The following is a 16,202-nucleotide window of genomic DNA, read 5'->3' as shown; positions in this document are numbered from 1 at the left end:
ATTTCTGCCGTTCAACACCATTGTTTTTCTGTTATTGCCCTTGCAGATGTACTTGTGGATGTACTTAACACATTGCAATCCCGCACACACTTCCACATTAATGTGACAATTAAACATCCTCACCAACTGTGGATTATATGGGACAACATTTCTATTGTCAACCTCTTTGTCTTTCACCATATAGACATGTCCCGTGTTGCGACGCATATAAAGTGGATAACTGTCTTTTTGTATGGTTGTCATGTCTGTAAACTCATGTGGAAAATACTTTGTGCACTTGCCATTTTCCATACACGGTGAGTTCATATTTTTAACACCACACGGTTTATGGATTATACAACTCTTTATTGTATCAAAGAGCAAGGGGTTCTTCTCTAGGTCGGGAAATTCTACAGATATAATTCAATCAATTTGGGCTGCGGTACGAATTTTATCTTCATGCTTGAGGAAAAAGAGTGCATGCATGTGCGGGAGGTCACGCTTCTGAAATTCAATGGTGTACACATGAGCTACTTCACGGCCAAACACATTTTTCTTCTTAATAAATTTCATTAAAGCTCTTTTCTTCAGTTCGAAAACACGAGCAAGAACATCAGGTCGATCAAACGCATTTTGGTTCTCCAAAAGGGCTTCTTGCACTTCTGGCCAGTGAGGATTAGTCGTCATCGTAAGGAATATATTTGGATGCTTATTGTAACGTGTTATAGCCATCGAGTCTTGAAAGATCTTATACATGTACCTGGGACTTCCAATGAACGATGATGGCAAAATAAACCGCTGACCAACATGATAAGGATTCGTACCCTCAGCTAAATCTGTCAAACTCATGTACACTTCAGCACGAAGATCCTTTTGGTGGGTATAATGATAGTATAGCTGATTTTACTCAGTAGAAGCCCAAGCATCACACAGAAGCTCATGAAACAATTTTCCACCACGAAGTATTGCTGAATATTCAATATGCATAGAACACCATCTGAGTCAATCACCTCGAATCGTCGTCATTGACATCATAAAGTTTCATTTCGATTGACCATCCAAGCTCACCCCAAGGGAAAAACAAAGGATAATGCAGGGGTAGATAAGCGGGATTACATTCATCAATCCACTTCAGTGTATTGCCTGATCTATAATGAAGAATGATATCTCTTGTGCTTCTGATTTCAGTTCCATCCCCATGTATAACAACTGCAATTTCATTTGCTGAAGGAAGATTGTACCACCGTCGGTCAGCAGATGTATTCTAATGGAGATAAGCTGCCACGTAATGTTCATCAGCTGTACGAGCACTCAATATATCATATGCTTGACAAAATTTTTCAGCAAATCTATTACAATCCGACAGTGTACTCTGAATGACATCTAAAACATCACGGCTCAATTCTGGATTTCAGCGATGACGCACATCAAGGGCACTAGCTGGGTCATAAACATAGAGCTGAGCATAAGTCAGATCTTTCTCAGGTTCTGGTAGTAACGATCCAATTTGATGGCGTAACTCACCATGAACGATGAATGGAATAGGGCCGCTACCACTGAATATTCGGTCATCCGATTGACAATCGAGACTGGTAAATGCATTAGCCAAGTTATACTGATGAAGATGTTGTCTAAATGACCTGCCTTTGGCGTCACTACCATCATATAGATCTTGAATCGCAGGAGGCAATGGACTAAGTAGAGGAAAACTGACTTTTTCTTGTTTGCAACACATCCCGAAAAAGGGTCTTTTGACTGATGTATTTGCTAGCCTTTCATCTTTCCAGTGCAGAGCTTTACAAAAGGAGCATTCCACATCCATCTTTCCAAGATAATGGCGGACATTGTTGTGCATATTAGCAGGTTCTGCCATATTGACACCAGCTGTAAGAGGCTGAAAATAATCATCCACATCCATTTCGCTTTGGGTGTCACTAACATGTAGGAAAAAAAATCCTAATGAGTTAGGAATGGAAATATTTTTTTACTGAAAATAATGTTATAGAAAACACAATGAAATTCAACTTACATATATGAAGACATTGATACTAGAATATTATGAAGGTCTGCTTCTAAGTTCCTTCTAGTTCGCTTGTTTATTCTACCACTTATGCCCTCTTTTTCTCTTCTATTGCGTTGGGCCAACTTGTGTCAGGAAGTCTGAGAAGGTGTATAAGCATTGGTCGGAGTAACACTAAGATCATCCACTTCCATTTTGTTTTAGGTGTCACTAACATGCATGTAGAAAAGAAAATCATAATGGGCTAGGAATGGAAATATTTTTGACTGAAAACAATGCTATAGAAAACATACAAAGAAATGAAACTTACATATGGGAAGACATGTGATAGGGTTATATACTAAGCATTACTTTTGTATTAACTCTAATTCTTTATATTTTGAATGAGAATCATATTGGGAAATGTTATGCATATTATATATGTTATTAATTATATGCATGCATCTAATACTTTATGTTGTAGATGATATGGTGTGTGGTGACACCTAGAAGTTCATATCATCAGTACCTTATAAAGTATAAGTAAATGTTCATAACCTAGATGGATTTGGACAAACCATTAGTACGGTTGTAGTATAATCTGGTATTAGTCTATCTTGACTATAGGATTATACTAGTACACTTTGTGTGTATTGAACAGGACCAAGTGAGGTTGTTTCTCTTTATACTGACTATATAAGAGAACAAACACCTCTGTTATTATAGATGCTTGTCCTCTTAATCTGGATATAATAACGGGCACTTACGTGTATTGTACATTGCTTTAAATCATCAATGAGTGAGATTCATTTGTGAATCAACAAACTCAATGGATTGGGTAATGACATTGTATGTAAGGTGTGATGTTGATTATAGAAGGAATTCATGACCCGCAGGAAGTCGGGTTGATGATGTCCCCTTGAGGAGCTCATAAGGATTGTCATGTAAACCCTGCAGGTGGATTTAATCCGACATGACAATGAGGTTGAGTGGTACTACTCAAGGACATAAGAAGTTGATTAATGTAGTTGTCAGTAACTTGACTTAATCAATGGGCATTCGATATCTTAAACACGGGGAGATCAACAAGCATATAATATGGAGCCCATAAACGCAACATGTAATTTGGGATTAAAGCGGTAGTGCAACAATGTCCTTTAGTGGAATAAGTCATTTGTTGACGGACTTGGGCCGTGTGTTCTGGGCGAACATGGGAAGCCTAAGCCCGTCAGGAGGCCCAACCCTAATTTCTCCTCATGGTCCCTGTTGTAGCCTATAAATAGAAACCTCTTTCTCTGGCCATTTTTTACAAAAAAACTTCGTTTTTTGCTCAAGGAAAGATAGATCCAAAATTGGTTCTAACTTTGTGAGTGAGAAAGGCCAAGAGAGAAAAAAGAGGCTGGAAGATCGTTGCCTACACAACGTCCATTATAAGGATAGGAATACAACAGAAAATCAAGAGGTTACTGATTTCGTAGATCTTGAATTCTCAGAGATATCACAGCTGATCTAAAGGTATGATTTCTAACCAAACCGTGAACACCCTTTATTCCGCTGCGCATGGGTTTTCGCGGTTCGTAGTCTTTCGGTGAAGCCATAACGGTCCCTACAACATGGACACAGGTATATTTTGAAGGCATGCATATGCTTCTAAGTTCCTTCTTGTTCACTTGCTGCTTCTACCACTTATGAGCTATCTTTCTCTTCTATTGCGTTGGGCCAACTTGCGCCGAGAAGGCTGATAGGGTGTAAAAGCATTGATCGGACTAACATTAAGAGTGGATTGTGGAGGAGTAACTACAACCTCATTTTGCACAGGAGGTGGTTGGACTTGATGGCCTTCATTTCCTTATTTTTCCAAAACCTGCATTTTATATTTGATAAAACATAACCATCAGAAGGCAGTAAACAACCACCGCATATAATGAAAGTATATATGTTACATACCTTAGCAAGGCAAGCACATGGTCAATGATCCGTTGTTTATGCTCACGTACTCGATTTATATAATCCAATTCTCTTTGCTGCATGATGCAAGTACATGAAAAGCCGCATAAAAAATTAAATGAGAACATTGTCAAATTAACAAAAAAGTTTTTCTTTGTTACAAAATTTAAAAGTTTGAAATCATATAAGAATCAAACATAACCAAACTATGAAAAAGGAACTTTAAATACCTGAACTGATACAGTAGGTTCATTGGTAGATTTAGGTGGTGCGTCAACAACAGAAACATCAAATGCACTTGCAGGTGGTGCCTTATCCATGGCTGATAATCAAACATTGATAAGGGAACTTATTATTTTACATCAACGAACGTTCTATCCTCACATCCTTATGGGAAAATTGAATGAGAACCAGACTCCAATTCTTTCAATTATTATATTCCATGTGATTAAAATTAAAATCAATTGAACTGAAAGCATGTTATCAATTCCTATGGATCTATAGATATATAAAGAGGGTACAACTACTGCTATCAAATCGATTAACCAATTATGAAGTTTTGCTTTAACCATATTATACTATCCTGTGTAGATATGTTTTCTCAAGACTCTTAGAATTACCACTAAGCTAGGTGACCTATTGGCCATGTTTTTAACCTTTTTCTTCTTTTGCTTACTTATAGTGACCTCCATATATTAGTATGCGCGCACCTTAGGAATTGAAAGGGAATTGAAGTGTTTATGCATACTAATTTTCCTATCCTTCTCCAAATATTTAATTACAAACTCATTTATACTCTTAAACATCCCAAATATGCCATATTCACCAAGATGATTTTGCAATCCCGCATACAAGGGACTTCCAAAAAACTAATCCAATTAATTCAGCACTCAACAAATTTTTAAGAAAAGTAAAATACAGGTAAAATTGTCCATTGTTATTATTCTTTATATTGTAATCTAAACGTTAGTGTAGGAGTGGACAGATTCATTGGTTTGCCACTGCCTCTAATCTATCATATTGTATCGTTTCTTCCAGTCGAAGAAATGGTTCAAACATGTGTTCTATCCAAAGGGTGGAGAAACGTTTGGTCTACTGTCCCCTCCTTTCATTTTGATCACGACTTATATCTATCCAAGGAAGAACGCAATTTCTTTAATTTTTTCGAGTCAGTACTATTTCGATGACATGGCTCGGATATACAAAAATTCTCTTTCCCTAGGATACAAACCCAGGTCTGGTGATAGGCATAGGGTCAATTCGTAGATCATCTATGTGTTAAGATATAATGTTCAAGTTCTTCATATAAGTAATGATGACATAGCTATTGAGTGGACTCCTCAGATATTCACTTGTGAATCCTTAAGAGAAATCAAACTGCATAACGAACACCTAAAACTTCCAACTTTGATTTCTTTAAAATAAAGGAATAACACAACATATATTAATAAACATCATATCAGGGTGCAATTGTTATTAAAAAAGAACAAAGAGGGTACCTATTATCTCCACTGTTTGAAGAAGGTTACTGAAGCTAAAGAAGAATTGATTGGAGACATACATTGAAATTTCTACTACCCATTTTATCATGTAGCTTTATGGCCTGTTTAGTTCCAGTAGAACTCTATGTCTCTATATATTTAATTTTACAAAAAAAAAAAAAACGAATTAGAGATACAGCTGACATAATTTTATCAATATTTTACTTTTCTAATGAATCTGTTGACTACTGAATTGGTTGGATCAGCAGTAAATAAAATACACAAAAGACGCACCGAATAAGAATTTGAACAATCACATTTTATCAGTATATATGCAATAAATGGCACACCCAACAACCTTTGCTTCACTAATCTACTTCATTGGGTGGCACAGCTTATATCATCTTGGAGTGAAAAATCACGGTAATGCATAGTTTCCATTCAAATTTAATTAGATATAATTGAGTACTCCGTGAATTTTGGTAATTCCATATCCCTAAAACTATACTTATCCAACACTAATATATTTAACGATTCAGGGAACAGGTACGGAATCTAGTACCAAAACCAATTGCTTGAGATCGCAATGCTGGTTTTTTTATTTTCCCAAAATTCAAGGTGAACTTTTGAACGAAATAACTTTCTGTCTTATGTTTCAAGTTCAAAGATCGGAATGCTTGTTTTAGTTGCTAGTTGAGAGGTGCTTTGGCATAAACATTAACCAAAGTAGCCAAATTTACAAACAAACATTCACATGCAAATTAGAGAAGCTCAGGATTGACATTAGAAACCACAATCACATGCCACTGCACTTGGAAAGCGGAGTCCCAATTGACTAAAGAGACCATCAATAGGATAAAAATTGACTTAGATAAATCCTTGAACTATTTTCAGTAGTCTACAGAAGCAGATACGTAAACAAACATTGTCTTGTTGTTTATAAAAGAAACACCGACATTAATAAACTATGACTAAATGAACATGATAGACTTTGTTCATCCCAAATAGTTGACTAATCCAAAAAGTAAACATAACTAAATTTGTAAATATGCAAAGGTATAAAGGTAAAATTATATTAGCTAAGAGACCAAGAGGTACATAAAATAATAATATTTCACTATTGCCCTACTGTAGATGAGAGTCGTGATTATTATAGTATTTTAGATGAAGGTAGACTTTGAAGTTAATACGAAAAAGTATGCACCATGCTTAAACCTTATGTCAGATCTTTAAAACGACAACCTTCTCATATCAGCCTCCTCCCACGTCCTCAAGGGAGTCCAGCGAGAGCTGCACTCCCTCCATTCGAGGAACACTTTCTGTTGATCTAGGCAATTGCCTGATATTAATTTATACTTCACGACTTAAAATAGTATGAAAATTGTCTTCTAATATAAGCCTAGAAAAGAAAAAATCCCAAACTCAATCAACCAAATAATTCAAATGAATTCAAATGATCAGGCAATTGCCTGATATTAATTTATTATACTTCACGACTTAAAATAGTATGAAAATTGTCTTCTAATATAAGCATATAAAGGAAAAAATCCCAAACTCAATCAACCAAATAATTCAAATGATGAGGCAATTGCCTGATATTAATTTATTATGTAATAATACATCAAAGAGACACATTGCTTCAAATTAACAAAAGTTCACACCTCAACTTGAGATTCAACACTGACCCAGGGATATTACTGGTAACACCATTATCATGCATGGTTGAAGCTTATATAAGTATCAAGTGTCATTGAGCAATGAAATTGTATGCAGGTTAAAAGAAAAGTAAAATAGAAACAAAAACCTAGTTGATTGATAGGCTAAATTGTGCTCATTAATGCTCAGCTTGTTGAGAATTTTTAGGATACACTGTCAATAATTAAGTGAATTGTACGTATTAATTAAATAGATACGACATCTAATTTAAACAATAATTTACAGCCAATGCCGACAACGTATCACAAATAATGAACTGAGTTTACCTGTTGATTAAGCAATCTTTGTAATTGCATGGTACACAAAAAATAACACACATTTCGCCACAATAAACAAATAGATCGAAACTATCAGCATCTGATAGGCAATATATCCATAAATTAACGACAAAAAAATACCTGTATAAACAACTTGAAAAATGACTCACCGCCCTCGCTCTTGTTCTGGGAGGTCCACAAGTCGCGTTAATATCTCTTCAATACTACATCAAACCATCATTACAAAATTTCTTTCAGATAACTCATACCAACAAAAATCATAGAACTCAACAGTATATCATTTTCAAACAGGTATAACTGTTTGTGGAGAAATTAAGTAAGAATATGATATATACATTTTAATTGAACCTGAACCTAGAGCTTGGGAGAGCCTCGTCAGCCCCCCATTTTTCTCTGAGACTGACACATCAGATTTTTCAAAAAAAAAAGTAATTATACGCTTTTTTTTGCCGATTTCAATTGTTTGTAACCCAAAATAGATAAAAACCTATTTCCATGCTCTTTTTTCAATTCTACAACTCCCAACTCTCAAAAAAAAAATCTCTCTTTTATTCTTCTCTTCTTCCAAACGAGGTCAAAAAGGATGATAGACAGTCTCAATTTGGATTTTTATTTAGTGATTAATAAACCAGCACTTTCTGAGTTTTCTTGTTGGTGAAGACAATTTGGACATCCCTCCCTCTCTAGCAAAAAAAATAAAAAATGGAAGAACCTCTACTCTAATCAGGTACCTTTCTCTATACTCAATATCTAACATTTTAATTATTTATGTCCTGAATTTTGATTATTATTTGTATAAAAGGTGAATATGAAAAGAAAGAGAAGGAGAAATTGAGCCCATCAACATACCAGTATTTGGGACAAACAAATTCTAATATTCCAACACCATCCAATTTTGGTACTGAAGTTAGTGTCCAAGAAATTCGATCAGCCTCGACTTCGGTTCATTATCCTTTGATTACACCACCTGAACCACCACAACCAAATGGTATATTTACTTAATTTGCATTTATATTTTATGCCGTGGTTTTACATATCTGTCTTGATTGCAGTTGTAATTACCTACTTCTTTCATCAAGTTTAAAGAGTAGTCGATGTTGTATTGCTGATGATATGCCTTGGCAACTATGTGTGCCCTGTATCTTTCAATGCTGCCATTGAATATATATTTGATTCACTTGTCATAGTTGGACGTTTGTAAAGATTGGAAAAATGTTGATGTGTGAGTGATGGTGATAAATAGAATGGTGTTTCTAATGGAAGTCTATGAAATTTAGGTGTTGATGTATTTGTATTGTGGGATGTAAATAGAAAGTAGGATTCATTAACGTGACGTGTCTTGAGAGATATATTCTATTAGGGGAGGGGTGGTCAAGACATTTGTATCCATTATGCTGAGTACAATAGAAAGACACATTCAATGCTCCTTCTAGGCTATTGTACTCAGGGATATATACGTAGTGACCTGGTTGCAGCAAAAGCTTGAGTGGATTTTCTTATTGAAATAGTGACATGGTTCGGTCAGCAATTGTGATCTCCTCGGAAAGAAGTAATCTTTGGAGCGTGTCAAAATTGGTTTCATTTATGTCACAGCCCGATTTTCTAAACAATTAAAATAATGAATATTTGAAATATAAATATCTCAAACATCACTATATTCAATTGTCTAAAAACCCAGGCTATGACGGGGGATACAACACATGTCAAAACCTAAAACCCACATCACAACAGGATCAACTTAACAACAAAATCTCCAAATTCCTCAACTATCACTTTATTAAAAACTTTCTTCCATCCCAATAAAATATCAAACAAACTTTACAAAACAGTTTTCAACATCGTATTCTCATGTCATATGCAAATGTAACCTACGTTATTACATCCTTCCAAAAGATCGGACCTAATCAACTAAACTCCCGACCGCTCCAAAGAGAATCCCAATCCTGCGCCGGCGGTTCCATTGCCTTCCACCTATGTTCCCAAGAACACACCCACGTTTGCCAAAACAAAGCAAACATGGGTCAGCAAATTGAATTCTTTGGTATGAGTAGACTAAACACATATAAACATTATCATACTTTAATTATCCAAACAATCATGTTATATTATCCCACAACTTAATCATTCACAAACTTGGAAAGCGCATGTAGTTCCGTCATTTCAACCCGCATAGCTTCTTCCCAAGCAAGGCTTCCATTTATTTTCACTCATTCAAATCACTCGCGTTTAATATCCCTAAATCATTAAATTAAAACTTACCGATATCCACTGCTGTATAAGGGTAGGACCGCGTCCCTGCACAAAATGTTATTAAGTCCTACCCTCCTGCAAAAGAAAGTTAGCAATTTTTATATACTATATGTAGATATCCTATAGGTATTCCAATGCAAGCCCAAATACACTCGCATAATCAAATCAATTTCTCTTATCAAATAATCATTTACTTTTCTTATACACATATTTCACAACCTATGTACCTTAGGTCATTCCTGCCACATTCAAGGAATACTCAACCCTATATTCCCGTACACTCAAGGAATACAACTAACCCGCAAGGCGAATACCTTAGTTCCTCTCTAGGGTTGTCCAAACAATCTGGTCATTCATGGCACATTCAATGAATACCCATATATAACGCTAACGGGCTATTTATGGTACATTCAATAAATGCCCACCTAACATATGACATCAACAGTCATAAAACTTAATTCTAAAACTTGAGACGTGGAGAGTTCTAAAAGAGGGGTAATTTTATTTACGCATTATTGAACTTTATTTCATGTATTATTTCGAGAACGAAGAAATATCTTGATTCACGATTTTTTTTGTTTACGCGTTATTAATTTCATGAATGTATAAGTATCATAACGTTGTAGATCATAAAATACTGCACAATCACATATTAGTTAATACACGTACACACGTATATATAGAAAGGTCTTAGCCTAAAGCCAAGCACGTTAATAGTCCTAGACTTATCCTATTAGACCGAATCATAATCCGAGTTAAAAGTCAACTCTGGTCAACGGTCAAAGTCAACTCTGATCAAAGTCAACACGTCATTGTCAAAGTCAAACTGTCGTTTTCATGTTCGACAGGTTCAGGGTCATAGCCATGGTTCATGGCTAAGGTCAAAGGTGCATGGCTCATGGGCTCATGGTTAAGGCCATAGTTCGGACCCAACTGGCCAAGCCCAAACCTTAGAACCCGGAAGTCTAAACATTTAAAGACCCAATTAGATCTATTTAAGTCCTATGGACTAGCCCCAAGCAATATTAGAAACGGGCCCAAAAGCTGTTAAGTTAAACTGGTCCACAAAACACAACTGAGTTCGGCCCGAAAAATTGAACTGAAACCGGCCCAACAAAACAAAATAGAACTGGTCCCAAAACTTAATTAAATTGGGCCCAAACAAAACATTTAAATTACGACCCACACAACTTAAAATAGAATCCGGGCCCAAACCAAACCGACCCACTTGGTCTTGACCCAAGCCCAAGCCCAAGTTCGGTTTGTTACTGTTCATCTTCTCTAGCTCCATCAGCCACCAAAAATCCGGCCACCACTCCTCCACACAACCACCCAATCAAACCAACCGAAAGTGAAGAGGGTGTAAACCCCCACCACTTTAACAAACACAAAAACTCTAATATCAGTGATTCAATACTCTTCTTCAAACTAGATCTAAGATTTCGATCTCCATTAAAGCTTGGTTCAAGCTCCCCACCGCCCTCACTCAACAGCCCTCACACCCATACCTCAAACCCCCAAACAACACTAACCAAAATAGTTCAAAATAATGAAAAATAGATGCAAAAATCGCATCTTCCAGTAACACAGTAAAGCGTTCGGCGCCATTAAAGCTTCCCTCAAAGCTTTGGCAGCTCGTCCATTCACCAACAATACTTAACCCAACCAATTGAACATCACTACAACCACCATTGTTCAACACAAAAACGGACAGGTGACGCCATAAAAACTCACCTTCGACAGCCCGACATCAACCAGCGAAAATTTAATATATAACCAGTATTGAATAATCTACCACAGTTCCAACAGTTCCATATCTCATTTCCGAGATTTAACGAGGTTTTAATATCTGACTTACGGCGTAGAATAAAACAAGATAATAAATAGTATCAACAGGCAGAAAACACCGATACATGAAAACTATAAATCCGGTGAAATAGCTAAATAGCTACTCACTTGTAGCGCTCTCCGATTATCAACCAGCTACCAGGAAAAACCTTCCTTTCCTTCCTTGATCAAACTCCCATTTTTCTGAATAAAACTATCGCGCGGTGTTTTGACCAACCCTATTCGTTTTACGTTACATTTCAAAACAAACCCCCGAAATAGGGAGGAAGGTTTATCCAATAAACCCACGTCTCCTATTTCCACTAACCCTTATCCTATTTTATTTTATATATTATTCATTATTATTATTATTAAGAAAATAAGAGAACTAAAACATGGGGTGTTATAATTTCTCTTCGTTTATAGAGGTGGAAAAAGTGTCATATTCAGTGGAAGGCCATGTGGCATGTTATAGACATATCTACATCATCTAAGACGATCCCACTAGCAGAAAGAGTACCAATGATTTGTTTCATTTGCTGAAGATATTCAGTGATGGAGGACGTATCCTTCGTGAGATTGTCTAATTTGTTTTTGAGGCGACGGGTTTGATTGGGTGGGGTTTTGAGTCATGAATTCAAGTTTGTACCTAATGTCCGCAACCAAAATTTGCATATTCTATCCTTTCATCTATCTTTGCAGTAAGTTAGGGTTTCCTGAGTTACTACTTAGCTCTCACTTTTCAGGTCTACCACTCTATAGAACTTGAGAGATTATGATGACGGGATAAAAATACTTTTAGGTGCCATCTCTTAAGCTAAGTTTGAAACCTGTCTTCTATTATCTCCTTTGCTTTGACCTTCGTCACTTCTATAAATCTGATACAGATTTTCATCACGATCATTATCCTAATAAGTTGCAAACCTCGATACCCGAGTTCAGGTACGAAAAATTTCCTTACAAAACATTGAATTGTGTTTATCTTTTTCACTATGTTTGAGGAATTATTAAGTTTTGTGGTAGAATTATATTTATTTAAATAGGGATAATAATAATTTCAATGGGTTCAATCTCAGATTCAAAAACAAATAAGCTGAACACACAGCATGAAAATTCTAGACATGCAATCTAGGTCTCTCGAAATCTGAACGGGGGTTAATAGGATTGCAACTATACGAGATAGTCTTTTCAACGCTGCCTTAACACCCAAGGTCTAAGCCATTTTTGTTACTAGAAACTGATAAAACTTCAAATTGACAGCAAAGTCATTGGAGCTCTGACTCCAAACCTCCAAGAGATTCTGAGGGATACGCAACCCAGACTACTTCAGTTCCTGGAGTAAATTTTGTAAGAGATGCTAGCTATTATGGACTTGCTGCAGGTGAAGTAAAAGGTGGACTTCCTAGTGCAAGGATAGTCGTGTGCTGGTAAGGTTACATAACTTCTTTAAGCAGGATGGATCTTTTTGCTTTTTCAAAGGTCTGTCTTTCTCATTTTTCATCCCTAAGTTAACCACATCAGTTTACTCTATATAGAACAAAAACAGACAACATTAGAATAAAAGAGTAGCATTCTAATCTTTTCTATGTGGTCACACTGGAGACCTGAGAAGAGAACGTAGGCATAGGCATCAGATCAACCAATTTATAGGCATCATAAGGCGAAAAAGGATTTGTAGTCGTCATCATTTACAACCAGGGTCGTAAGGTAGGATTTGTCGTCATCGTTTTGTGCATTTTATCTCTTCCTTTTTAATCTAGGAAGATAGAAAATATGATAGAGTTGATGACATGTTATTATCATGATTTTTTTCCTGAAACCGTTGCCTTCATATGATGCCTAAATTAACCACTCCATTTGCTCATTATAGAACCAAAACATGCAGCATTGTAGTGAAGTGTCTGCACAAAGAATTTGTCTGTGGTAATACTGAAATCTGAGATCATTTGCTGTCTTAACCTAATTAGGTAACAAAGATAAGGACAAACATTGAGTTTAAAGTGCACCATGTAGTCAAGGCATCTCAGATATAGATATTTAGAGACTGGTCAGTGTTAGTTGTTGTAAGCTCCTCTACAAATTCTTATTACAAAGATCACAACGAGAATTTTAAACAAATAAAAATAAATTTTATTTATGTCTAATATATTCATTGCATTTCCTTTTCTTATGCTTTTGATATTTTCCATTTACTTAATTTTTTGAATGATACGTGTGCTTTATGCAATCTTCTGTTTTTTAAATTATGCCCATAAGATATGCATATCTTAGTTATATAGTGTTCATATTTTTTGGGTGTTAACAAAGCTTATACTTAAATTATGCTGAAGTAAGAAAGTAATTAAGATACTATAATATCATGCAGAAGTACTCTCATGAAAACTCAATTCATGGTTTCGTAGTTACTGTAGAAACAAAGGTATGTTGCAACGTTTGTAACAGTCTGATGTTTGGAGTGCAATCCAACCTATGATGCATTTCTTTGCAAATTAAGTGGGTAATGGTATTGCATGTTATGAGACCCAGTAAACTTAATTTTAGAAATTAAAGTCTTAAACTATAATTTAATCGGTTCAAGATCATTTGACTTACATGTTTCAAAACTACAAGTCTATTTGGTTTTAGTGGACCACTTCACCACTCTTTGATTGACTGTTCCTTTTGGTATATCTGTTTCAAAATTATTAATTCTTCCTTTTAATTTCTTATGTTTTCGATTGAGTCTCAATATTTTAGAATTTTCCATGCATTCCCTCCTGAAGGGGTAGCTTCTGTTGCACTTATGGATTTTGACAATTTTTTGAAGCATGTGGAAAGGAGACTCAGTCTGGGCAGTGGAGAAGAATTAATGATGTTCTTGCTACTCTTTACTATAGAAGCAACTGTTCTCAAGTTCTCCTAAACGGAGCGCTACACTGGGACATACATCCTGTTGATGACCATGATCCATTCGACGGGTACATTGGAGCCATAGATATTGCAACTAAAAATGATATAGCCATTAAAGAGCCTTTTAGTACTGTAGATGATTTAGAGTTTTCGAATGATGTAGCTGTGGGGATACTAGGAGGTTCTCTCATCCAGGTATATGATAGACTCGATGGCCAATTTGTCATATGCTGCAAGTGATTTCCTAACAATTATATGTTCATTCTACAGATGTGAACACTTGCAAAGAACAAAAAAAATCCACCAAATGGTTTTATGTGTCCTGGTGGAATACTATGACAGTTTGGTTCCCTCTAGAAATGGCAGACCGCCTGAAGCTGTTCCAGCTTAGGGTCAGTAGTGTGAAGAACTTATTTATCTATGAGGGAGAAACATTAAGCATATCTAACTCCTGTGTGTTCTTGATTTGAAGTTGTAATCATTGTAATATATGTCCAGCTTTTAATAAAGCATTCAAGGTAGTGGTGCAGAGACACAGGTATCTTATGGTTTGCCACTATAAATAGTTTTCTTAAATAATATAAAACAAGTTATTTCGTTATGATTTTTTTTTTCACATACATCCTACTTTTATCTATCCCTTGATATAGTATTATGAAGAATTCAGTAAAGTGAGGTATTGGTGTCTTCAAGTTTTGAAGTAGGATGCTTGCAAATATTAGACTCATGTATATTGCTCTGTGTTCGATTCGACGTAAGTGGTTCAATTCGAAGAGTATATGATCAAGAAGGATTAAGAATGATTCTGACAAAAAGCATGGAGCAAATCAACTATTAATGTAGCATAATACACTTATAATAGGTCGTAGCAAGTCAACTACTTCTTTTTCTTATAGCCTTATTTGATGAACCTGCCAAAGACTAATATTTGAACATAATTTGGTCGTACTTAACATGTAATCTCATACTTTTTTGTATCAGTTTTTACTGTTCAAATAAATATATCATTTTTTGATGATATCTATATCAAACCAATTCTTTTTTGACTGTTGGTTACCATTGAAACTGAACCGCAGCATATTTTGTCAAGGGATACAACTACCTTAAGATCCGGGTTTTTTTGTGCTGATTTGTTGCAGCTATAATTCAAAGTTGTCCTTTTTTAAGCCAGGAACATTCTATGCCATACCTCAAAGTCCACAGTTGTTCAAGCAAATGCTAATGGTTTCTGGGTTTAACAAATATTACCAAATAGCCAGGTAATCTTTCTGTCAATCGAAATATTACAACATGTGTTTATGAGTTGGTTAATGACAAAAATGTGAGGCAGTAAGATGTTCGAGTAACATGTTCGACTGGGTGTCTATTACTACTTAAGTAGTGTTATACTGTTATCAGATCTATTCTATAAATTGATTATAAAAAAAAATATCTATTCTATAATAAATTGAAAAGAAAGGAAAAAAGTATGTCAAACTAAGATTAGGAGTGCTTGCTCTTCTGGCGTAAGTAAAAAATATGAGTGAGGAAATTTACATTCTGGTGACAGTTTTGCTTTCAAATTTCAATAGCTGCTAAACTCCCTGTTGATCATAATCAATATTAATAATCTTATAGATCACGGTCACGGCAGATGAAAACTCTAAGTATAAAGAACAAAAACTTTCTTGCATGGTCCCCAACTCCCCAAGCACCAAGCAAGGCCAAAGCACCCACTGCACACTGGACTTTATTTTTCTTAATCTTAACAAAAACATTCAAAAGGAGGCTTTGATGGACTCAAAATACCTGCCTGTCATATGTGATAGGTCATAGGTTCCATAGTGAAAGAGAAAC

General features: G+C 35.6%; 1 protein-coding gene across 1 annotated transcript; it reads right to left on the bottom strand.

Annotated features, from left to right (window-relative positions):
* Window positions 1–1,390: 1,390 nt before the first annotated feature.
* On the bottom strand, window positions 1,391–1,897 carry LOC147480298 (uncharacterized). The gene has a single exon (XM_086578613.1). The coding sequence runs from the start codon at window positions 1,895–1,897 to the stop codon at window positions 1,391–1,393; it is 507 nt and encodes a 168-aa protein (XP_086434739.1).
* Between the last annotated feature and the right edge of the window lie 14,305 nt (window positions 1,898–16,202).

This window comes from Coptis chinensis, chromosome 8 (genome assembly GCF_015680905.1).
Source record: "Coptis chinensis isolate HL-2020 chromosome 8, ASM1568090v1, whole genome shotgun sequence".
Lineage (NCBI taxonomy): Eukaryota > Viridiplantae > Streptophyta > Magnoliopsida > Ranunculales > Ranunculaceae > Coptis > Coptis chinensis.
Note: the sequence above shows the minus strand (reverse complement) of the source record. Positions and strands in the feature narration are given on the sequence as shown.

Excerpts from the sequence above, each read along its gene's own strand:
- LOC147480298 (XM_086578613.1), bottom strand. The coding sequence starts at position 1,897 with ATGGATGTGGATGATTATTTTCAGCCTCTTACAGCTGGTGTCAATATG.